Source organism: Canis lupus, chromosome 14 (genome assembly GCF_048164855.1).
Source record: "Canis lupus baileyi chromosome 14, mCanLup2.hap1, whole genome shotgun sequence".
Taxonomy (NCBI): Eukaryota; Metazoa; Chordata; class Mammalia; order Carnivora; family Canidae; genus Canis; species Canis lupus.
The window spans coordinates 50,199,259-50,225,067 of NC_132851.1; the positions used below are offsets into that span (position 1 = coordinate 50,199,259).

General features: G+C 37.0%; 1 protein-coding gene across 2 annotated transcripts; it reads left to right on the plus strand.

Moving 5' to 3' along the window:
• The first annotated feature begins 7,613 nt into the window (after positions 1–7,613).
• Positions 7,614–25,443, plus strand: EXOC1L (exocyst complex component 1 like). 2 transcript variants are annotated; one of them, XM_072775113.1, is made up of 3 exons: positions 7,614–8,064; positions 17,607–17,737; positions 23,777–25,443. In XM_072775113.1, the coding sequence occupies exons 1-3, from the start codon at positions 7,944–7,946 to the stop codon at positions 24,041–24,043; spliced, it is 519 nt and encodes a 172-aa protein (XP_072631214.1). In that variant the 5' UTR covers positions 7,614–7,943; the 3' UTR covers positions 24,044–25,443. The 2 variants fall into 2 exon arrangements, with proteins under 2 accessions (XP_072631214.1, XP_072631215.1); XM_072775114.1 differs by lacking the exon at positions 7,614–8,064 and adding an exon at positions 8,101–8,312.
• The last annotated feature ends 366 nt before the right edge of the window (positions 25,444–25,809 follow it).

Here is a 25,809-nt window from a genome sequence, read left to right on the forward strand (position 1 = left end):
TTGCTTTACAGGGTCACTTCATTGCCCTCTACTGACAAAGTTTAACATTCTACTAGCTGGCAGGTGAAAGAGATGTTCACAGGGCCCAGCTTCAAGATTACAGAGCAAGGTGTGGATTTGATGCTGAGAGACAATTGGTTAGGCACTATTCTGCTTGGATCATATGCACAGCCCTGAACCACTCACTGTGACCAGGGGAAGGAGTATTCTCATTAGCTAAGACTAGGCCAGACTCATATGCTCACGCCTCTGCAGTGGTCAAGCACGTGGCAGGGGAAAAGATGGATTCTTCTACCAGAAGAAAGGAGAGTGCTAGGCAAAGAGGAAAAGTAGAGGGACACCTGGGTGGCCCAGCGGTTGAGTACCTGCCTTTGGCCCAGGGATGATCCCAGAGTTCCAGGATCAAGTCCCACATCGGGTTCCCTGCATGGAACCTGCTTCTCCCTCTGCCTGTGTCTCTGCCTCTCTCTCTTCCTGTGTCTCTCATGAATAAACAAACAAAAAAATCTTAAAAAAAAAAAGAAAAAGTAGATATCCTTTGTATGTTTTATGTTGACCTGTGTAGGTCCAGTTCCATTTTTAGAGGAAAAGGAAAACCATGGCTTTTCCCTAGGACTGACAACTGCATTTTAATTCATTTAAGACATATTAATTATGCATCTGCTGTGAGAGGAGCTCATCCTTACTAGTCCTGAACTACTGGTATCTTTGTGGACACAAGTTGAATTGAAAAGTCTAAAAATGTAAAAGCAGTTGAAAAACAAATTAAAACAAGAAAAGAGTACCTTTATTTACAGATTAATATGTCCTAAGAAATATATCTACAACTAGCAAAGTTTTAAAATCTACTCATGGTCAAGTTGCAATAAGGCAGTATGGCCAAGTGGTTCAGAACACAAATTATAGAGTAAGACTGCCTGCATTCAAATCCAGCTCCATTACAAAGTAAGATTGGGCAAGTAACTGGTAACTTGTGTGAAAGTTTTCTCATATGTAAAACTGGAATAACAATAATAGCCACCTCATAGGACTATTGGAAAGATTAAAATAAGCTAACATCTATAAAGGTCTTAGAACAGCACCTGGCACACAGTAGGCACATAGTTGGACATGAAGTAATGTGAGTTTCTCTCTATTAACTAATTTGAAAACCCATTCTCTCCAAAATACAAAAAAACTTGCTTGAAAAAATCTAACTGCTACATATATACATATATATATATTAGCACCCATTCTATAGAAATAATATTATTTTCAATACCTTATGACATTGAGATATCCTCTTTATGAATATAAATCATATATTCCATGGAATCAAATAAAGCCAAACAAAAACTTGTTCTTGGTGTTATTCTGCACCATACAGAAGAAAATAGAAAACTTTTCCTTATACCCTTTCTTTAAAGGTTTGTAAAATTATGTGCAAAGGTGAAATCTTCCATGAAATTAAATTAGTGTATATATCTTGTCAAAAGAATATTTTTATAAGAGTGCTTTTAGAGTTTCTTTTTTTTTTCTTTTTCACTTTTAAAAGGAGACTGCTTCTATAAGTCCAATGTTTTAAAATGACACTAGAACATTCTGAGCAAGAAATGTACTCCATCTCTGGCTGAGTCAGAGAAACCTTTTCTTAATGAGGACTCTGGCACTGACTGTGAACCACTGAAGCCTTCCTATTGTGACATATTCTGCAATATTAGTGATAAACTGAAGTCCGAGATATCAAGTATCTCAGCAAGTCCTCATCAGTGAATGTTAGAATGTCGGGGAAGGGCAGGCACAAAAGAAGACATTGCATTCTTTTCCTCTCAGGGATAGGGCTGTATTCTCTAATAACTCTTATAACAGAGCTATGGGACTAGGTGGAGCATCCATAACTGGAAGAAAACAAGAGAAAACACCAAAGTACATCTATTTGGAATCGATACTAAATCATCTATCCTAAATACATTTTCCCTAGATCATCAAAGTGTGCATACACACACACACACACACACACACACACACATGCATACACACTGACCTAGTCCATTCAGGCCACTATAACAAAATACCATATATTGGGTGGCTCAAACACAAAACATTTATTCCTCACATTTCTGGAGGCTTGGGAAGTCCAACACCAAGACACTAGCAGATTTGGTGTCTGGTGAGAGCCTGCTTCCTGTTTCTTTTTCCTGTGTCCTCCTCATGGAAGCAACAAGGAAGTTCTCTAGGGTCTCTTTTATGATAATCCCATCCATGAAGATTCCATTCTCATGACTTAATCAACTCTTAAAGGCTGTTCCTCCTAATCCTATCACATTGGGAGTTAGGATTTCAACATAAGAATTTAGGGGGAAGGGCATACATTCTAGAGCATTGCACACTCACACATACACATGAACATACTAGACTAGAAATACCAAGAACTACTTTGATTAAAGAACAAATATTTCCTGGATTAAGTAAAATATGATACAGAAATATAATTTTTTATGTTTAAAAAAGATGAAATATTTTGATACCAACATTGTCCTGATTCCTACAAATAAAAGTTTAAGAAATAAAACACAGAACTGACCATTTTCAATCTCTGTGTAAACTAACATAAAAAGACATCATGTTCAAAACTTTCATAACGAAAAAGATTGTTTTAGTAACATTTTATTACTAAAGACATTCTTACCAAAGGTGGAAGCAGTAAATGTGGGACACAGATGTATTACCCTCCTTGTCAAGCATTAAGGAGGGCTACCATGTTTCCACAGAATATTGTTTCCTCATAAGAAAAATGGGAACAATCATACATTTATCTACCCTTAGCTTTGTTGGAGACTAAATAAACAATGTGTATTGCAAACACCAACACTCAGAGCCTGGCATTGATTAGTGCTGATAAACAGTATTTTCTCTTCTCTCCTGGAGGCCATTCCAGGATTTAGTGATGTGAGGACATACACAACCACAGCCTTTTGCAAAGGGGCTTTGGGATGTAGATCTGGAAAGAAGACACAGAGTTGGGGGTCTAACCTGTATTCACCATGTTTACTACTATTTCATCATACACCTACACAGCAGCCTTAAGAAGAGCAGAACTTTGGTCAACAAATTCCCAAGTAGGCCAACTCTGTAATTTCTTTTTTTTTTTTTTTTTTTTTTTTTTTAATTTTTATTTATTTATGATAGTCACAGAGAGAGAAAGAGAGAGGCAGAGACACAGGCAGAGGGAGAAGCAGGCTCCATGCACCGGGAGCCCGACGTGGGATTCGATCCCGGGTCTCCAGGATCGCGCCCTGGGCCAAAGGCAGGCGCCAAACCGCTGCGCCACCCAGGGATCCCCCAACTCTGTAATTTCAAGGAACAATTACGTTATCCCTGAGCTCAGGGCAAACCTACACTCCTATAATTTATGAATGTGCAAAAGGGAAAAAATATTATCTCTTGTACACATTATTATCCTTTTTTTCAAAAGATTTTATTTATTTGAGACATAGAGAGAGAGGCAGAGACATAGGCAGAGGGAGAAGCAGGCTCCATTCAGGGAGCCTGACGTGGGACTTGATAGGATCGAGTCTCCAGGACCACTCCCTGGGCTGAAGGCCAGGCTAAACCACTGAGCCACCGGGGCTGCCCTACACATCATTATCCTGTTAGTGATGGACAAGTAGGACACCTACTCCTAGATACCTTACACAAGTAAGTAATTCTATGGTGACAAGAAAATGTAAAATTTTTAAAGACTAGGTTGAGAAATGGTTAAAGTAAAATTCCAAAACTGAAAATTGAAAAAGAAGTAGTCCCTTGGTCTCTAAAAAAAAAAAAATCTAAGAATAAAAAAGATCTGGACTGTTTACAGACTTAGAAATGATAGTCACCTCTTCCAGCTGGGGGTTGTGTAGAATCCAGGTTTCAGTTCTGGAGTTAACACAAAAGTGAATTAATCTGTGAGTTTTATAGGACTCCCAAGGAGGCCTTTTCTTCTGAGTAATTTGCCTCCCTGTACACCAGCTAAGCTATATCTACACACACATAAGTTTCATTACTTTACCCAGGATGGTGGACTGGCGGGACCTCATAATGCATCAGTAAGGTATTAAAAATTCCTCCTCCAGGGACACCTGCCTCAATAGGTTGAGTGTCAAACTCTTGATTTCAGGTTAGGTCATGATATTGGGGTTATGAAATCAAGCCCAAAGTCAAGTTTCATGATCCACGTGGAGTCTGCTTGGGATTCTCTACCTCTCCCTCTACCCCTCCTCCTCACTCTCTCTCTGTCTCTCTATCTCTCTCCCAAATAAATAAATAAATAAATGTGGTTTTTTTTTTTTATTTCCTTCTCCATAGGAAATACATTTAGGGGATGTTGGAGTTTTAAAAATAAGGGTTTCCAGAAAAATGCCATTAATTCCCAATGGTTTCCTTATCATATTCCCCATTGACAATTCCATTGCATTTCAGAAAACAAATTTACAGACTAGAATAATCTTTGGCCATGAGGAAAAAATGTTTTTATAGCTCTATAAAATATCTTTTTAAAAAATCTTAAGTAATCTCTATGCCCAACATGGGGCTTGAATTCATGACCTTGAGTTCGAGTCACATGCTCTACCAACTGAGCCAGCCAGACACCCATTATAATTCTCTTAAATATCTTAGTGAACACTATGGGGGTCTATTTCATTATTTTTCCATCACCTCTTCTGTTGATGTTAGTTTCCAAAAGTTTTGTACTATATTCCTATCAACTGACAAAGAAATTAGGGTCTCTGGAGATTCTGCTTGTTTCCATTTTTGATGAATTGCCATTTGTAATTCTTTTAAGCCTGAATCCTTTGATTCTTTATAACGTAGATAATGTTTTGATAGATTGGTCTTACAGAAAGATTCAGGACCTTAAAAAATATTTATTAGCACTATAATATGACTTTTCCCTTAAGACTGTCAAACAAATCAATACAATAAGAATATTCTAACCAATTGGCAAATCATTCCTGAACACACTTGTTGATAGCAAATATTTCAATTTGGAACTATGTCAGCTTCTGAACATCTCATTTCAACATTACTTAAGGCCATCCTGGAATATATAGCCACTCTTCTCTTAAGAACTTTCAGAGAAAGTTGTAGTATTCCTGCGGAAGTGCAGTTGAGACTTTCACAGCTAAAGTGCATGCATTCATGGCAACAAGAGCAAATGGATATTGATACTGAATACGTCGTTGGTAAAGACTAATAACTGTCCACTCCAGCTATGAGGAAATATAACTGCAAAATCAGCTATGCAAAAATGAAAGAAAGTTATTATAAGACTATTTGATTTACTTTTTTGTTCTTTTCGTAAATATTTACAAATAAATTGAGTGAATAAATGAATGCAAAAATGTTGATAATGTGCTAGACACTGCATATCACATATCCTGGTTGTATGGTAAGCAGAAGAAACATGGTTCCTGCCCTCATAAAACTTACACTCTAACAGGAGAGAAAAAAAAATTTTTTTAATTCCATAAACAAGCATCTTATTAAATTTCAATGACAATGCTGTTGATAAGCATTCTGACTCATACCAGTTTTTTGTTGTTGTTATTGTTCTCCATAGAGGACTAAAACACCTAGGAAATAATTAATAAACTGTATATAATGTCTTCTAAAAATCTCCCTGTAGGTCCATTATCTCATTCCCTAGATGGAAGTGGAAAGTAGTTATGTCATTACCTCCACCTTCCACCTTTGATATCCAATTAGGTACCATGGCTTATTGATTTTATCATCCAAATATATCTTACATTCAAGTCCTCTTCCCCATTTTTTTTTAGAGAAGGGAAGAAGGAGAAGGACAGAAAGAATCTCAAGCATGCTCTACACCCAGCGTAGAGGCTGACAGGGACTCATTCTCAGAATCCTGACTTCATGACCTAAGCTGAAATCAAGAGTCAGACGCTGAGCCAAAAGAGCCACTCAGGCGCCCCACCCTCTTCTCCATTTCTATATCCAAAAGCATAATACTAGTTCTCTGGTAGTCTACCAAGTTGTTTTACTAGAGCCCCAGAATCACAAACAGATCAGGAGATATTAAAGTAGGAAAAGACCCTAGATATCATTCTTCAGATGAAGAAACTGAGGTTCAGTGAGATAAATGTCCCACCCAGGACCCCATAGTTCAGTCTAGCCACAGCCATGCCATTAATTTTTCTTTAGAGAAGCTAATTTGGAAGCCATAGAACACTATTATTAATTGCCTGCCTTTCCCAGCCTCTTCCTCCTTGTTAGAAAATCCTGTTTCCCATGGTAGGAACCAAAAATGACAAGTACTTGTTTCCTAGGGATGGCCATGTGACCCAGTCTTGGGCACCAAGATATAGAGGGAAGTCTCTGGCTGGTTTCTGAGAGTTTGCTTCTGACATAAAGAGAAATCAAGAAGAGCTACCAATCCCTGACTCCCTTTCTTCCTTTTTTGGAGCTGAACAACAGCAGCCTAAGGACAAAAAGCCAACAGCTGAGGATCAGAAGAATCAAAACGACTTGGGACCCTCTATGAGCCCTGAGCTAACCTTGAAACTGCCTACTTGCAGACATTTTATTCTGAGACATTATTTGAAGTCTTCCCTACTTACAACTTTATGTCATGTGTTCTGTAACTTGCAGCTGAGTGCACCCTGAATGGCCGCTGCTTTATTTCTTTATTTTCCCTCTTTCCCTCTAAGATCTACAGGAGCAGAGAATTGACCTGTTATTTTCATTGTGTCTTCCCAGTTCCTAGAACAGAGCCTGGCACAAAATCAGCCCTTGAGAAATATTTTTTGAATGGATGAATGTCCCCAAAACCTTCACTGGCTCTCTACTCCTACGGAATAAAATCCAAAGGATTAATCTGGCATTCAATGCCCTTCCTGATCTGGCCCCAATCTATTTTTCCAGTCTTATCTTTTACTTTCACATATGCTACTACTCAGGAAAACTATTTCCTGTCCTCCCAAACACTCCCTGAGCTTTCTAATGCAGGGCTTTGGCTCAGTGTCTGGTCTGTGGAATAGGCTCCTTCCCCTCCACTTTGATACTTTCCCCTCATTCTTCAAGTTCCAGAGCTTCTCCCATAGCACCTCCTCTGATACTTTTCAGGTACAAATATCTTTTCTATGTTTTCTTTTGTGCCATTTATGCTAATTAAACATTCATGCTAATTATTTGGTGTAGTCATCTCGATTAGATTATGAGCTCCTTGGGGATAGAAAATTCACCCTCCCAAGAAACAAATATAAAGCTTTGCCCCCGTAGATACCTTAATAAATTTTTATTTGTGCGTATGAGAATAAACAACATCAAAGTGAGCCCATTTAAAAAATTATTTGGACACAGGAATTGGTGCTGACTGTCATGGTAGCAAAGGTCTGATGAATTGCAGGAAGGGAAAGAAGGAGGGCAAGAGACTTGTTGGAAGTGTCAGGAGCAAGCCCTGGTGCTTTGTCTCCTGCCGATGATAGCGAAGTTCTTAATGGAAGATGATCCCAATCAATAGAGCCAGACAGCTGATTTATATAATGGAATCAAGCTGAAGCCGTTGGTCTTCCTCTGCAGAGTGATGTGAAAGGGGAAAACGCTACTAGACTAGAAAAAGCAAGGGACTCCACAAGTATAGCTGCTGGTGTTCAGAAATGTGTTCCCCATCAGCAAACCACAGGAGAGCTCCAGAGAGCAGCCTTCTTGAGCCTGGATGCTGAGGATTGCCGGTGGGGCGAGTGCTGCAGCTGGATTTGGGCTGCTGCTGCCGCTGCCACTGGGCACGCACCGCAGTGAGGGGTCTGACCACGCAGACCGCCTCCCAGAGCCTGGGTCTGGCTGGGAATGAGAAGTTAAGAGAGTGAGGGCTGGGAGGTGCAAACCCAAACAAGAAATCTAGGGAGCCAAAGGAGAGCAAAGGGTGATCTGGAGCCAAGACATCAGGCCAAGTGGAACTGGAGGAAATGTCATCATTGGTGAAGGAGGACTTGGAGAAGAAACTGTTTAAGCCACTCTCACAGAATCTCTACGAGTTTATTGAAATAGAGTTCTCGGTCCAGGACAGGTATTACCTCTGCGTGTCAGGTAATCTGTTCTTTCTGTTATCACTTCAAAATGTAAATAACTCCACAAGAGCCTTGGGTGGTAGAAGGACATTTTTGTATTTATTTTCCTGAATGGTAACAACACGTGTATCTTCAGGTGATAGAGCTTAATTATGCCAAGTTTGGGAATTTGGATTCCACTGCATTTTATTTTCAGTGCTAAAATTGAAGACAGAAAAATAATATTGTATTAAGAATATTTTGGTGGATTGTTCAGAAGAAAACTGGGTATGTATTTTCCTGCTTTGATTATTTTGTCTCCAAGCCTTTATTTAATTCACTTGCATGGTATGCAACCTTAATGTGTAAGAGCCCATTTTTAAAAATTCAACAGAGAGCTTTCTGTATGTTTTTAAATACACTGGAGAATTGAGTTATACAGCTCTATTTCCAACCAGCCTGGATAACTAAGATTCTGTCTTTTCATGCTAAGAAAGAAAAAAAGACCTTAGATTTTCTTTTAAGGGCTTACTTAGACTTCCTAGTGGTTTATTTTGAAAAGAGAAATGATCTTCTAAAAATTCTTTCTCTTCTAGGAAGTATGCTTGCAGAAACAATACTTTAATCATAGAAATTAGTTCATGAAGTGGGAACTTTAGGGATAAGAGGCTGCTCTCTAAACTATTTAACTAAATACAGATTCTCCCTCATGTTCTTAAAATGCACAAAAATTATCCATATGTGAGAATAGGCTTTTGCATTTAATTATGATTTGCCTAACCTGCAATGTTTGTGCTGAATTTAGACAGAAATGTTTATGCCATTACTGAATTTAATATATAGCTTTCCCTTTTCCCAATCCATGCCTTTTACTACTTCTCAGGGGCTTAGGAGGAAGGAGCTCAGAAACTCTAAGTGTTCTTTGTGGACTTTCTTTTTTAAGGCACACACCTCAGCATTTTCAGAAAACAACTTATTATAATTCTTTTCCTGATAATTGCCTCAGAAGGACTCTAAAATTGTCAAGATGAAGTATTGTAAGGGAAGCAAAACAGCTTTAAATAAAATGGATAAGAACTTTCAAAAATTCTATCAATCCTAATAAGAATAATATTTACTCAATAATAAGCATACTAATATTTACCTAATGCTTTACCTAGCATATGTTGCTATATAAATACAAAGTATGAGAACTTGGCGTACTAGCAAGGTAAAAAACTTAACTGGCCAGGAAAAAGAAAGAAAGCAAGTTATGGAAAAAAGTCAAATGAAATAATTTTAGAAACTATATTGCATCCTAACCATGAAATCACTATATCTTTAAGTATTTTGACTTAATATATTAGAGAAGATGCTTATTCCAACATTAATATTTAATAATTTTGTTACTAATAATGATCCTCTTTATAAAGTTAGTTACTCATCATGTAACATTAGTATGCAAGTAATTTTTTTAAACTTATAAAAATAAAATCCTAGCAATGTATAAATCTAACTTACCAAATATATCTTTTTTTAACCAAATATATCTTAATTCCTCTCTTCAACCCTATAATTAATTAAACTTGTCCTATATGCATTATAAAAAAAAAGTCCCCTAGAATTAAACTTTTGGAAATGGATAATGTCTTTTTTTTCTGTTATCCCTGAGTTGTAAGAAAGATACTGTGCACGGGGGTTACCTGCTATCTTTTTTCACAAATGACCTGAATCATTTTAACACGGATCAGAAGGTCAAGGGGTTAACATTGTTAGCATGTATGAAAGCAACTTCTTTAGGGTTCAATTTTCTCATCTGGAAAATGACCAAGGAGAGTAGGTGATCATTTTAATTAGTAAAATTCAACGATTCTCTTCTGTAAGAAGTAAGGAAGAAAAAAACAAGGTCCTCTCAGATGTGAAGAGAAAGCAAGATTGTGATATTTCAGATAAAAGTTAACATTATAACTGATACTTATTCACTAATTTTTCATAACTCTCCTCTATATCACATCCATCAATTTGAGAGCACTTATCCTAAATGTAACATCTCTTTATGACCATTTCAAGTACATTGAGGCAGAATGGTAATTGAAAATGAAGTCAATGTGATGACTGATAGACTTTAATCTTTGATCATGCTTTACTCAGTAGATTTCTATTGATATGAATCCAACAGGTCATATTACAATTATTAAGGCAGGTAACTCCCGATTTTGAATGTTGGCCACCTTCACAGAGTAGAGACTGATGGTTATAATTTTCTCTTTATATCCTACAATCTAGCAGTTCTAAATTTTAAGAACCAAAGGCTAGAGCAGCTGAATTCCATCAGGCATTTTTCAAACTAAAGAAAAGTATGTTTAGATAAGTTAAAATTTCTATTTATCTGATTAGAATCTGTCTTCTATTTATCTGATTAGAATCTGTCTTTTAACCAAATGACTGTGATTTACTGTATCTTGATACCTTACCTGATTGATGTCAAAAATCAGATGTCCTAAACCCAATCTCCCTTTATGTATTTACTAGGATTTACATTGAGGATTTCCTGGCACCTCAGTCTCTTCCCAACTCAGAGTTTGCATGGTCATTTCTCCTTGAGATTAGCTTCCCCTAGCCTCGAACATCGTTATCCCTATCAGTTAAAGGCATCTTCTTATAGAGGATGGAGGAGCCCTTTTATACACAGGCACTAGAAAGGGAAAAGTCACTTGTGCAATGATGGGTGCAAATAAATTAAAGATATTCCAAAGGATTGAAATAGTACATCCAGCATTCACCATAATTAATAGGGAAGTAGCAGGACATGCTAGAATGGATTCTAGAATGCTCGAGATCAGACATACATGGTATAAAACCTGGCTCTACTTTGTCCACCTGCCAGCTGTGAAATTTGGGGCAAGGTAATTAACCACTCTGGCCTCAGTGTTATCATCTCTGAAATGGAGATAATAACACCCACATAGGCACATAGTGCTCTCCTGTTAAATCCTAACTAGGAAAAAAACAAATATGATAAATTATGTTAAAAAAAATAAAATAAGAGGTAGGATTATATTTTTAAATATATGGAAAAATTAATTTACTGTGATAACATGCTGAAATATATTTGTATAAATAGTATATACTATATATATTTATAATAAAAACAATACACACTAAACATATATAAGCATTATATTTAATACATAATGAAAATTGAAATATTGTTATACATTTTATAAATAAAATTATATGCATATTCAGATACAGATTATTTTAAATATTCTCATATACTTAGGAAAACATTTTTGTTTATAAATATTAATTTTAAAATAAATAGCATTTTCTAGAATTATGAGAATGGTATTATAAATTATCCATACATATTACATTTTATTTTATTTTTAAAAATTTTATTTATTTATTCATGAGAGACACGGGAAGAGAGAGAGAGAGGCACAGACACAGGCAGAGGGAGAAGCAAGCTCCATGCAGGGAGCCCGACGTGGGATTCAATCCCGGGTCTCCAGGATCACACCCTGGGCTGAAGGCAGCGCTAAACCGCTGAGCCACCCGGGCTGCCCCCATATTACATTTTAATGTCAGAACAGAACTTCTCTGTGAACCAGGGAATCTAACAATTTTGTCAAGCTATTTATGGTAAGAATAGTAACAATGAGAGAGTGTCAAATAAGAATAAATTAACAAGCCTTATAAACAACAAACATTTATTTCTCACAGTTTTGGAAACTGGGAAGTCCAAGATCATAGCTCTAGTAGATTCAGTGTCTGGTTAGGACCACCTCCTCAGAGATCACCATCTTTCTGTAACCTTATATGGTGGAAAGGGCAAGGGATCTCTCTGGAGTCTTTGTATAAGTGTATTGATGCCAAATCACCTCCCAATGTCCCCAACTGCTAATACCATCACCTTTGGGGGTTAAGATTTCAAAAATAAACTTTGGAGGAGACATAAACATTCAATCTATAGTACTCAGTATAGCCCAAGAATTGATGTTATAAAAATATTTCTAGAAAAAATATATTTGAGAATTTTTAAAAGATTTTATTTATTTATTCATGACAGACACAGAGACAGAGGCAGAGACACAGGCGGAAGGATAAGCAGGCTCCCTGCAGGGAACCCGATGGCGGACTCGATCCCAGGCTCCCGGAATCATGCCCTGAGTCAAAGGCAGATGCTCAACCACTGAGCCACCCAGGTGTCCCTTGAAAATTGCTTTGTTAGTGAAATCAATAATAGTGTTCTCAATGACCCCAAGACATCATCAATATATTGAAACATTTTCACTGAGGCTTCCTATCTTTGATATCTCATGGTGGTTTCTTCATATTATTTAGTTTCAATGATGAAAACAATTATGTAATACTAAGATTATAAAATAACAGTCATTTGTTTATTTAAAGCATTTCTATGTAGTTTATTTGTGAGCTATCGTTTTTCCTCTATTCTGCAAAATCATATTGGTGGAATTAGCCAATCTTCTTTCCATCTAGCCTTATGAATTACAGTGACTATTTTGCCATGGTAAGAGAGGCAGTTATTAATGAGTGTTTCTTTTGAAATTAAAAGTGAAAATAAATGGTTGGCATAAAGTTAAGACTGTAATTCTGAAAACGCTAACTAAAGTATTAATACTTGAGCAGGTTATTCTGAAATTCCATGAGTCTATAGATATTACTCACTAAATCATAATTACATAATGGCCCCTCTGATGTTACTAAAATCACCTCTCTAACACTTTGACTATATAAACACATTTCTGTTTTAAGACAATGTGATGAGTTTCCACTTTGCTGCTGCGTTAGTGTGGATATGGCCATTGAATTTTAGCTGGCAGCAGAGCCCAGGTGTGAAAATCAGGGGTTGGGTCCACTCCAGCATGAGTAAACTTCTTTGACTCTTGGCGAAAGAAAATTCTTGGAGTCTCCTTGACTCCAAAGGAGGCTACTTTTGCCAAATTCGGAGTCTGTACTGTTTCTTGCTACATCATTGTATCAAAAGGTTAACTTTTAAAGTGTGCTTATTTTCTTAGTTCAGTGTTAGTTAGGACAGTAATCATTAATGTAAAAAAACTCGATAACTGGTAGATCCTACCTTCTTAACATCTCTCTCAATCCTTTATAGAACTCCTCAAGAAAATTTTCTAGAATTTAAAGCTCAGTTATCCCTTAAACTTCTTCAGGGACAACCCTCCTCCCAAGCTACCCCTCCATACACACACCTTTCAGGATAATATTTGAATTCTTTAGCCTAGGATTCTAGACCCTTCCAGACCTATTGCCTAACCTGCTTCCTACAATCTACCCACCCTCACATTTCATGCCAACAATACCAAATACCTGTCATGACTCAAAAGGGTCAAGTATTTCATGCTTTTGTACACATGCTGTTCCAGAAGTTCCTCTAGTCCTTTCTTTATTCTGCTCTCACTGCCCCTTACAACTCAGATTACCCCCCTTCAAGAAGCTCTCTCTGACCCCACCAGTTGGATGAAGATGTCCCTGCTCCATTTTCCTATATTACCCTGTCTGTGCCTCATTCATGGCACTGTGATTATGCATTTTTTCTGAGTCCATACCCCCTGTAATCTCAGTGAGAGCAAGATTGGTGCCTTATGGGAATTCATTTTTTTCATGCCTCGCACAGGGCTTTGTACAAAAGGGGAACTCTAATATTTATCAAATTAATGAAATGAATCAGCCTATAGGCAATTGGCTAACTATCATAACATGTAGATGAAGCAGAGGAATTTGCTTCAGATTACATTTTCACATAGTATCCAGTTATTTCTTCCCATACCCATTCTCTCCCACACCCTAAGTAGCAAGTGAGACAGCTAGTCAGAACAAGAACATTGTCCTTTGGTTCTGAGGTAGAGCCTTTGTCTGAACAGATACAACTGCCTCTTAATGGAGGGAACTGCCCTCAAGATCTTGTCCTGAATAAGTCTAACAGAATCAACTCCGCCTCCACTTCGACATTCCATGCTTCCTTCCTAATAGCTTCCTTTCTAATCATTTCCTCTTCCCAAAGCTAACATCTAGACCAGTGGAAATGAACCTTTCTTAGAGCTGGAGAAAAGCACATAGGCAGAAACCCACCAATTTTTGCAGACAGTTTTAGGAGTCTCACAGACTCTGGGACAGTATTTTGAGATTGAGTTAAGATCTCCTGTCCGGGTCCTCTCAAGGACATGCCCTTCAGTCACTCCCTTTGTCCCCCAGAATATACAATCCCTCCTCTTGCAAACTCTTGGAGTATGTGATCTAAATCATAGCCTTTAGTCTTTTCCTATTTTTTGTTTCAATCCTACCTAACCCTGGAACTGGCACACAGTATGCACTCAGTATTCGTGCAGAAGGAGTCGTCTACAAGTTGTCTTCTGCCCTCACCATTCCAGAGAAACTGCCCTCAGGAAAGAAATAAATGGTATTCCCTAAGTCAGATTCAGTGCCAGGTCTGAACTCTGCTTTCTCCAACAAAGTGACTTCACAGGATGGTTTCCAAGTTTTAAAATTCTCTGTCCTCTTGATTTCCATGGCACTGCATTGTTGGGTTTGTCTCCTCCCAGACCTCTCTGCTGGCACCTTTTTCTTTTCTGCTCCATCTTGCCTCTTTCCTCTGCTCTTTTCCCTATAAACTTGTCTTGGAAAACTGTTCACACAGAAAAAGCCTTATTCTGTATCTCTACTCCTAAATTATAAACTTCCACCTCCTTCTCTTCTGAGATCATTTATGGATACCTTGTCTGTATGTCAAAAAGTAAACTCATGGGGTGCCTGGGTGGATCAGTTGGTTAAGTGTCTGCCTTCAGCTCAGGTTGTGATCAAGCACCCACATCGCATTGGACTCCCTGCTCAGCAAGGAGTCTGCTTCTCCCTCTCCCTCTGCCTCTCCCTTCATCCACTTATGCATGCTCTCTCTCTCTCCCATAAATAAATAAATAAATAAATAAATAAATAAATAAATAAATAAATAAAATATTTTTAAAAAGAGAAATAGGGGCACCTGGGTGGCTCAGTGGGTTAAGCATCTGCCTTTGGCTCAGGTCATGATCTGGGGGTCCTGGGATCAAGCCTTGCATTGAGCAGGAGTCTTCTTGTCCCTCTGTCCCTCTCCCATCCCCCTCCCTCTGTTTATGCTCTCTCTCTCTCTCTCTCAAATAAATAAATAAAATCCTTTTTTAAAAAATAAATGAAAAGTAAAGATATAAATCAACCAATCATCATTGTTCCCAACCAGTTTACCCTCCATACTTTCCTGTATGGGTTTCCATCAAGTGTTGTCAATGCCTCATTTGAAATCTTACTTAGATTTGCCATGTCTATTCCATTGCTCACATCCTATGCCTAGATTACAACAGTCTCTTAAAACAAATGAGATAAAACACTTAACCACTTACTGCAAACCAGGCACTATCCTACCTCATTTATCTAGCTTATCTTTAATCTTTAAACCCTCTGAGTTTGTAGAAGTCTGATGTGCTTTCCAACGTGAGCAGAAGGAGGCTTAATCTCTCTGGTGTGAAGTCATTTCCTCAGACCACACTCTAAGTAGTGGTGTCCATGATTTGAATCTGAAATGTCTAAAGCCAGAGCCCAGTAAGCCTCACTGCCTTTTCTAGGGATCTCCAGTCCTCCTTTCTTTTCTCCTTCTTCAGTGTATCTTGTGCATCCCTACTCCCCCCCCACAAAAAAAAACACTCCTTTAACAGGGCACCACTGTACTAGCCTCCTGTTCAGGGAGGGAAGAGGATTTATTGAATATGTATCACTGTATGAGCTTTCACTGAACACTTGACAGAATGACCTCTTAGATTTGTCAGCCTGATCAGATTCCTTCTCTATGGGATCAAACTCACTGAGCAACTCTAAGATCAACTGGTGGCCTTAATTTCAGTATCACTTCCGCCCTCAGAGGATAATTACTCCATTCACCAGCCCCAATTCTGGAGCCCTCACAGTCCAGACCAGCAAGCCATCCCTTCTACTAGAGGAAGGATCCAAATATCACAACTCCTCAGTGGTTTCTGTCCCTTTGCAAATCCAGAGGCTTTCAAAACATTTTCACAGTCTTCTCGACATAGGCAGTCCTATTGCCCACCATATCCTAACACCCACCAATCTATATAGTCCACTTTCTCTAATTCTCTTGATAAGTCTCAGCTTCTCTGTCATTAATTTCCTCATGCTGTCCTTCACCTGGAAACACTCTCAGTATCATCCTTGCCTTCACAAACAGGACTCATTTTAAATCCTCTCTCAAATTTTATTTCTCCCACTATTCCTTCCTTAACTATTCCAATCCTCTCCCTCCTCAGAACTCCTGGTGAGCATATAGTTTGTTGCACATTGCTTATCTAGCATTATATCATAATGTATTGCTTTATATCTTCTTAACCAAGAGGACATGCCAGAGTGGTACTTTCCAGAATGAAAAGAGAGTTCCTCAAATTCCAGTCTCACTCTTAGAGGACAGAACTGGCTTGCAACTCTCTAAGTGACATCATCCATCTTGAAAGAAGTTTCCAGATATTCAATTCCAATTGCCACTACTTTATAATATACTTATATAGCATTGTATGTCATAACTATATATTTTATGTGACTTATGCATGTTAGCATTGTCTCCTCAACAAAATCATAGTTTCTAGAGGGCAGGGACCATGTTTCATCCTTGTATCACCTCTGGCATCTGTAATAGTTCTATCAGGTAAATAGCAGATTCTCAGTAAATACCCCCTTTATTTATTCACTGATAATTTTCATTTCAGGAGCTCTAACATCAAATATTGATTCTTCTGATGTGTTCATATGAGATTAAGGATTTTAAGGCCGGGAAATTATTTCCCTCACTTTGTTCACATCAAATAAGCCATGGTTTTCTCTTGCCTTTCAAAGTATAGTACTAAAGCTTTTTGTTTTGATGGCACACTTTGAATGCTAATATTTGGAGACATGCTAAAGAAGATTAAAAGTCTCAAACAAAAAAAATCTCAAACAAAATCAAACAGGTCAATGGTAGCTATGATGCAAGTACTTGTATGTCAAAATTCTCACAGCAACTTTAGAAGACAGTTCAGTACAGTATGTTTAGAAGACATACAGACCTGTATTTGTATGATCACTCTTCAACCCTGTGTTGCTGTGTGAGCAGAACTGTTTGCTTTCCTGACCTCACTTTCCATATTGTCATAAATTAAAATTCCAATTTGTTCTGGTAAATACTTTGGCACTGACTGTATGCTAACACTAAGCCTCTTATTTCCTGCCATGAGTCGAATCCCATTCTCCACCACAAAGCTCATAGCTGAAAGCACATAGCTCAGTGTTCCATCTGACAGAAATTTCGACGGCAGCATGTAAACACAGTTGTAGTAAAAATTAAATTAACATATGGAGCAAATTAGAGAGCATACTCATGAAGGTTTAGATATGTCAGGCTTTATAATTGGGGTACAGATAGGATGTAGGCTTAAACTCATTATATGAAAAGAAGGTACATAAATCCCTAAAAGTACAAAAAAATAAAATAACTTGATGAATAATTTATTCCAAGAGTTCATGTAAACTAAGTGTTTTTCTGTCCTACAGTGACGAAAAATGAAGAAGTAAAAATAATTATGGTGAAACACTACAGAATAGGTTTAGATGAAAAATATGAAGTAACAAAAAAGTGGTCTTTGAACGATCTGCAGATGATTGATGGAAAAGAAGCAGATACCGTAAGTGTTATGTTTTGTAAGGGAGATGTGGGATCAATATGCTAGAAATCTTTATGTTCAATGTCCTACTTCATATTATTCTTGGCATATACTGTTAAGATGACATATTGTTCTTTAGTGGTATGGGTTATTTTGCTGGGATAATCCACTGGGTTTTTTGTTCCGTTTTTCTAAGTTGAAGTTTGAATTTTTGTCTATTAAATTTAAAAGCATCTTTCCCAAGAGATTCTTAACAGATTAAGAACAATCTGGGATCCCTGGGTGGCGCAGCGGTTTAGCGCCTGCCTTTGGCCCAGGGCGCGATCCTGGAGACCCGGGATCGAATCCCACATCAGGCTCCCGGTGCATGGAGCCTGCTTCTCCCTCTGCCTATGTCTCTGCCTCTCTCTCTCTCTGTGACTATCATAAATAAATAAAAATTAAAAAAAAAAAAGAACAATCTGCCAGTCAATCCTAAAACTTTATGTGATGTTTCCACCACCACCCTCTCCCCAAGTTCCTCCATTAAATTTTGAAGATTCCTTCCTCATTGTCTTCAAACTACTGTCAGTTAGCCACTTGATCCTCCAGAAATCCTACAACCTTAGATTTGAAAGGTGGTGTGGGAGGTTTACATGACAATCTTTCACTTTGACCACTTGAAGAGTGGTTTTCTCAGTTTCCCCTTGAATTCTTCCACTGATGGGAAACTTTTATCATGTGAGGAAATCCATTCAATTTCTGAATTGCCATACTTTATTTTTAATTTCCTGCTATGTTTAACCAAAAATCTGCTTCACTCTAACATCCACCCATCAGTTCTGGTTTTGCCATTTGGGGCAACTTAGAAAAAATCCAGTCCTCCTTTCACATAGCAGCCTTTCCAATATTTGAAGATGATTATAATGTTCCCTCAGGTTTTCTAAGTCAAAGGTACTCATTTTATTCTTTAAATAACTTTCATTATGAAGATCAAATAAGATAACATGATAGGACAATACAAATGCTAAGAAATAGTAGCATTGTTGTGATTTCTTTCCCATGACATTGCTACAACACCCTCACCACACTATTTTCTCTTCCCTGGAATGCTCCAGCTTTCCCAAAATTAAATACAATACTTTACAATTAGTGAGACTGGCTTGTATTTCCTTGGTTCTGAATTCTTTATTTCTATTAAACGCTTACCTGAAACTCCAAGTCTTTTGTGCATGAATTACCAATTAACCTGATCTGCCATAGCTTCTACTTACAGAGAATAAAATTTAAATTAGGGCCCTTGGTGATCTGGCTCCATTATTTCTGGTCATTCCGCCTTAAACCGTATATATCATCAGTGCTTAACTGCTGACTGTCAAGGTTTAAAATGCCCAGTCACCTCCATCTCTCACCCCATTCCCAGATTCCCCATTGGGTAAAGTCCTACTCTTGTTTCCCTTCCCCCAAACCCCCCTTGCATTGAAGAATAAATGTGTTACAGACATAATTCTACAAACTGCAGTTGGCTTACTCTATCTCCCCTCCGGATGGAAACCTAAAAAACTGAGACCATGACTTTTCATCTTTTATCATAGCCTTCTGCCTTATAGATATTAAGCATTCAATAAGTATTTGTGGTTTTGCTGGATAAATTAGAATTTAAGCTTATTTATTCTTAATCCTAGAGAATACCATATTCTTAGTTTGGCCTATTGTTCCCACCTATCAAATTGTCAAATATTCACTGTAGTATGATGATGCAGATTTAATGAGCACAATATGTAGGACTTAATTCATCAATAATAAAAATGATGAGACAGGCAGAGCTAAGTGCCATCTGGTAACCTGTAGGTAATTGATGAGTTACTATTACCACCGCTTGTAATAACGCTCCCTGCTACCATCTCACACTTAGTAAACTCTTATCAGATGCCAGGAACCACATGAAGCTCTTTTCTTATATAATTTCACATAATCATTACAAAACCCTATAGAATTAGATTCAGTTATTACTTCCAATTTACAGATGAGGAAAACGAAACTCAAAGAGTTAATTGACTTGCCCAAGGTCACAAAGCTATTCAGGGGTGGAGCTAGACTTTACCCAGAAATCTATTAATTTGCCTTCTTTGAGCTGCTTGTTTAACATCTCTACAAATTCATATATCCATTCGTTCATTCATTCATTCATCCAGAATTTGTGGTATACCAGATTCTACTAGTCTCTGAAGATACAGCGGTGAAACAGACAGACATAAGCACTTACTTTTGCCATACTTACTTATATACTTACTTAATTATCTAGTCTGAATACCTGTATTTTGCCCTTATGATCTTTACTGAAATCAATATATGCTATTTGCTATTGTCTTGATATCATCACCTAGGAATCAATCCTATTTTTAAAATTTTGCATGTTTGGCATGACTTCTTGGTGAAAACATGCTGGATTTCATTGCTTTTTTTCCCCTGAGTATTCACAGAGCATTTTTCTGATAATACATTTAACCTAAATGTTGAACATTTAGGAAATAGTTACTATTGCACATCAATATGGTAGAATGTGACACTGTCATTAAAAATCATGTATCCATAAGAATGGCTCAGGACACAATTGTTCATCATTTAGTAAGTTTTTTTAAAGTCAGCCAAATACAAAACTTTTCTGTACTATTATCTCATTTTGCATATTTAGAATATTTCATATTATTGAAAACTGAAATCTAAACCTTAAATTTGAATACAAAAAATATACATAGGTATATGTATGCATGAATATGTATATATGAAAGAAAGCAGTATTTTGACAATAATTATCTCTATTTGATAAGATTACATATTCTAAGTTATTATTTCATCTTTATACCTTTATGTACTTGCCAAAATTTCTATACTGCATTGAATTTTATCAGAAATCAATGTCAAGGGGCATCTGGGTGTCTCAGTTGGTTAAGCATCTAATTTTTTTAAAGATTTTATTTATTTATTTATTCATGAGAGACAAAGAGCAAGAGAGAGGCAGAGACACAGGCAGAGGGAGAAGCAGGCTCCATGCAGGGAGCCTGACGTGGGACTTGATCCTGGGACTCCAGGACCATACTCTGAGCCAAAGGCAGATGCTCAACCACTGAGCCACCCAGGCATCCCAACGTCTGATTCTTGATTTCAGCTCAGGTCATGATGTCAGGATTGTGAGATTGAGCCCTGCATCAAGATCCACACTGAGTGTGGAGCCTGCTTAAGATTCTCTCTCCCTCTCACTCTGCCCCTCTCCACCTCCTACTCATGTACTCTCTCTCACTCTCTAAAAACAAAAATCTTACTGTGCTGTTTAATAAATAAAAGAAATATTTTTTAAAAAGAAATCAATGTTCAGGAATTAATCATCCCTCCCTCTATTTTCACTCATTTTTCTTTTCTTATTTTTCTCTCAAGTTTTCAAATATTACTGATGGCATAATGATTTTCTACAAGCTTGGTCAGTGCCTGGGGTTGTATTCAGCAAGCCTGTCACTTAGATTCCCTGGAAGCAGCTCTCTGTGCTCTATTTTCTCCTCACCTTCCTGACCTTAATTCTATCTCAACCTTGTTGATTCTTCCCTTTCCCGTTGAAGATCATCATCTTTGATTGTGAACTAGAAACAAAAGAGAAGTTGAGTATTTCTAATTTTCTCATCATTTTAGGACCTAAAATACTAAAGTGCCAGGAAAAAAAAAACCTATAATATCCAAAAATCAGTTCTTTTAAATATTTATTTTCTGTGGATGAAATGAAAATATCCCAGTTGTTCTGAGAATTTCTACTTCTCTTCTTTCTTGGAATTGAAACCTCAGAAGTCAGCACTTATTATATTTTTCTCAATAGCAATGACATGGTTTTAAATAGAATAATTTTGAGCCAGAGAATTGTCAACTTTAAAATGCAATGGAATTGAAATTGAAGTCAATCTATAAAGCAGAAATCATAAGGACTGGGGATTTGGAGAGTGATATGGTGTACCAGGAGGCGGAACAGTATAGCAAAACATTCGACTGAGCTGATTGAGATCTTGGTTCTTATCCTGGCTCTGCCAACTACAAGTGTGACCTGGGCTCCACCTCCCTGGAAACTATTGTCCCAGCTAAGCAAGAGGTCACTGGATGATCCATGAGACCCTCTTCTAGGTCTAGGATTCTATGGAAAAAAGAACAAGAGAATGGAGAGGGAGAGAAAGAGAGGGAAAGAGGCCCTTGTATTCTATGTACATGTCTGCTCAGGCATCAATTACTAGGCTTAAAGTAGAAAAATAATCCCCTCTGAGTATCCCAAAGGGATAATGGATATTTTCTACAGGATAAGGATAAAATATTTTAGAGAAAACGATATAAAGAGCATGATTACTTTGTGGTGATGGAATGGGTGTGATTTCCTTTTACTGAGATTTCCTGCAGAAGTGTCGTTAATGCTGCAATTATGACAGCCAGGAAAAATTTTGCAAGGTGTGGCTCATGGGAACACTGCATTTAAAATCATGTAACTTTTGTACATTCTTGTTTGAAAGCATTGTGTTGTTTTTTTTTATTTAATGATATGAAGCAAGGTAGTATTCACACCAGTATCACAACCTTTGAGGGCAGCTTTGGGACTATTATTTATTAAACTCTACACTATGCAGTTTTTATAATTATTCTCATATACATTTCATAGCAACCATACCTAAAATGGGGGGAAAAGTAAAGATCAGATTAGATAAGTACTTTGCCCATGGTTAACATCAGAGAGTCAAAATGGTTATCTAACTTCAAAACTCATGTTCTTTTTCCTGCCTCTTGCAAGAATTTTCCCATTTAAAAGAAAAATGCAAATGTGCAAGCTGTTTCTGTATAATGTTTACACACTACATGGTAACAAATTATTAATAGTCTCGTTTCACCTCTCTCCCCCTCCTTGTCATTTACGGCAATGTTTACCTCCACTTCTCTTTTTATAGGATTACTTCTGATCAGTTCAACACACATTTGTTGAGAACTTAGTATTTGCCATAGATAAGCACTAGGAACACAAAGATAAATAATTCAAAACCTCTGGCCTCAAAAAGAGTTAGGGGTTAGGCAGTTAATGAATGTGGAAGCGTTTTGTAAACTGAAAAGCATTTTATAAATTCAAGGCATTGTTGTTACTGCTCTTAGTAACAGCAATTATTGTTATTTTAGCAGATAGGACCTAGATGAAGTTTGATGTCCACTTGTTCTTAAAACATCTCCACTAAAAATACAGCAACAACCTAGAGCAATCAATAGAGGCAGTCTTGAGTAATTTGACACTTTCAGTCAAATGATTTAATGATCCCAGCTATTAACTTCAAAGGTAATTCTTTGCTATCAACTTGCTATTAACCAGCAAGCTGGTGATATAGTATGGCAAAAGCTAATCTTGCCATCCTGTGTTTCCCCCTTCTTTTATTTATTATTTATTATTTATTATTTATTTATTTATTTATTTATATTCAATTCATTAACATATAATGTATTATGGATTTCAGAGGTAGAGGTTAGTGATTCAACAGTGCTCATTACATCCTGTGCCCTCCTTAACATCCATCACCCAGTTACCCTGTCACCACACCCCACTCCCCTTCATCAACTCTCAGTTTGTTTCCTATAATTAAGAGTCTCTTATGGTTTGTTCCCCCTGCTACCATTGGAATAGCACAAGGGATCAACTTCCTAGGAAAGAAATGGAGACATCTTTTCTCCACTCCAGAAGTATGTAAGGGGATTTATTTTCTTTTTCCATCCCCATGTATCCTCTCAAACTCACTACCCTGGGAGGACTTGATAACTGTGCATTCTGAGGCATGTTTTATTTGGATAATTGAAAAGTTACAGATGCTTCCAAAGTAATCTTCCATATTATTGTTTTCTTTAAAAGCAATATGTTTAAATCAAATAGCTTTAGAAAGTTCGTTTGTAGATTTTAGAAATCTGTTTGATACTGATACTTTACAATCAATAAGCATATGTAAGAGAATATGAGAGAATCCCCAGGAAATTTAGCTACTTTCCGGGCTACAAACAATCATGTCTCTCTTTTTTTTCTAGGACAATCCATTTTTTGATCTGCACTTCAAGAAAGTGTACAGTTTGGAAGCATATAGTTGTGCTTCTAAATATGCCTTTGCTCGAACTGTAAATAAGCTGAATCATGCATATCTTAAGAAGGACTTACAGATTGTGAATTTTGATTCTACTTACATTAATGATGATTCTATTTGGTCCTCCAACAACAAAGATTGTTTGGTTCTTATGAGAATATGCTTTTATGCTTTCAATCTGGTGTGCTTGTCCCTGTGTCCCCTGCCACTCTGAAGATGTATACCATGTTCCTTCATCAGTGTTCTATGAAAATGGTTCCCTAGATAAATATCAATAGTCATGATTTCGTTTTTTCCTTCATCAATGACTATTATTTATATGACAATAAAGTGATGCTTTGTGAATTGCAGTGAAATGTGTTTTAATGCAAATATTGCATTCATGGATAGGAAGAAGTAATATTGTCAAGATGTCTGTACTACCCAAAGCAATCTACAGATTCAATGCAATCTCTGTTAAAATCCCAACAGCTTTTTTTTAGCAGAAATGGAAAAGTCAGCCCTCAAAATGATATGGAATTCCAAGGGTGCCAGAATAGCCAAACAATCTTAAAACAGAAGTACAAAGCTGAAGCACTCACATCTCCCAACTTCAAAACTTACTATAAAGCTACAGTAATCAAAACAGTGTGGTATTGGCATAAGGATAGCCATATAGGCCAATGGGATAGAATTGAGAGTTCAGAAATAAATCTAAACATCTATTTTTGACAAGGGTGCCAAATTCATTCAAAGAGGAAAAAATAATCTCTTCAACAAATGGTACTAGAACAACTGGATATGCCCAAGTAGAGGAATGAAGCCCCTATCTTACACCATACACAAAAATCAACTTAAAATGAATTAAAGACTTAAATGTGAGACCTGACACCATAAAATTCCTAGAAGAAAATACAGGGGTAAATCTTCAGGACCTTGGATTTGGCAATGGATTTTTATCATAACAAAAGCATGGGCAACAAAAGAAAAAAACAGATTGGACTTCATCAAAATTGCTTTTGTATCAAAGGACATTATTAAAAAAGTAAAAAACAAACCTACAGAGTGGGAGAAAATATTTGCAAGTCATGTGCCTGATAAGAGTTTAATAACCAGAGTATGTAAATAACTCCTACAACTCAGTATCAAAAAGACAACCCAATTCAAAAATGACTCAAATAGACATTTCTCCAAAGAAGGTATAGAATAAACACAAGAAAAGATACTCAGCATCATTAGTCACAGGAAATACAAGATAAAACCATAAGGAGATACCTCTTCACACCTACTAGGATGGCTTTAAAAACAAAAATAAAAACAGAAAATGACAAGTACTATCTAAGATGCAGAGGATTGGAGCCCTTATATGTTGTTGGTGGGAATGTAAAATGGTACAGTCACTATAGAAAATAATTTCACATTTCCTCCAAAAGCTAAACACCGAATTACCAAATGACCCAGCAATTTCACTCCTAAGTATATACTCAAGGGAGTTGAAAACAGGGGCTTGAATAGTTGTTTGCACACCAACATTCATTGTAGCATTATTCACAACAGTCAAAAGATGGAAACAACCCCAATATCCATAAACATGAATGGAGACACTAAATGTGGTCTATCCCTACAGTGGAATATTTTTCTGTTGCAAAAATCAGTGATGTTCTGATACATGCCACAACATAGATGAATGTTGAAAATGTGCTAAGTGAAATATCAGACACAGAAGAACAAATATTGCATGATTCTACTTACATAAAGTATATAGAATAGGCAAATCAAGAAACAGAAAGTAGGTAGGAGGTTACCAGGGACTGGAAGAAGGCAAAAATGGGGAGTTGTTGCTGAATGGTTTACAGAGTTTCTGTTTGGGATGAAGAAAAAGATTGAAATAGATGGTAGTCATGGCTGCACAGCATTGTGCATATAATTAATACCACTGAATTGTATGTTTACAGTATGATCAAAAAAATGTTATATATATTTTACCACCATGAGAAGTAA

Coding starts and splice junctions, on each gene's coding strand:
- EXOC1L (XM_072775113.1), top strand. CDS start 7,944: ATGTCATCATTGGTGAAGGAGGACTTGGAGAAGAAACTGTTTAAGCCA. Junction 8,065..17,606: donor GTATTACCTCTGCGTGTCAG/GTAATCTGTTCT, acceptor TCTGTCCTACAG/TGACGAAAAATGAAGAAGTA. Junction 17,738..23,776: donor ATGGAAAAGAAGCAGATACC/GTAAGTGTTATG, acceptor TTTTTTTTCTAG/GACAATCCATTTTTTGATCT.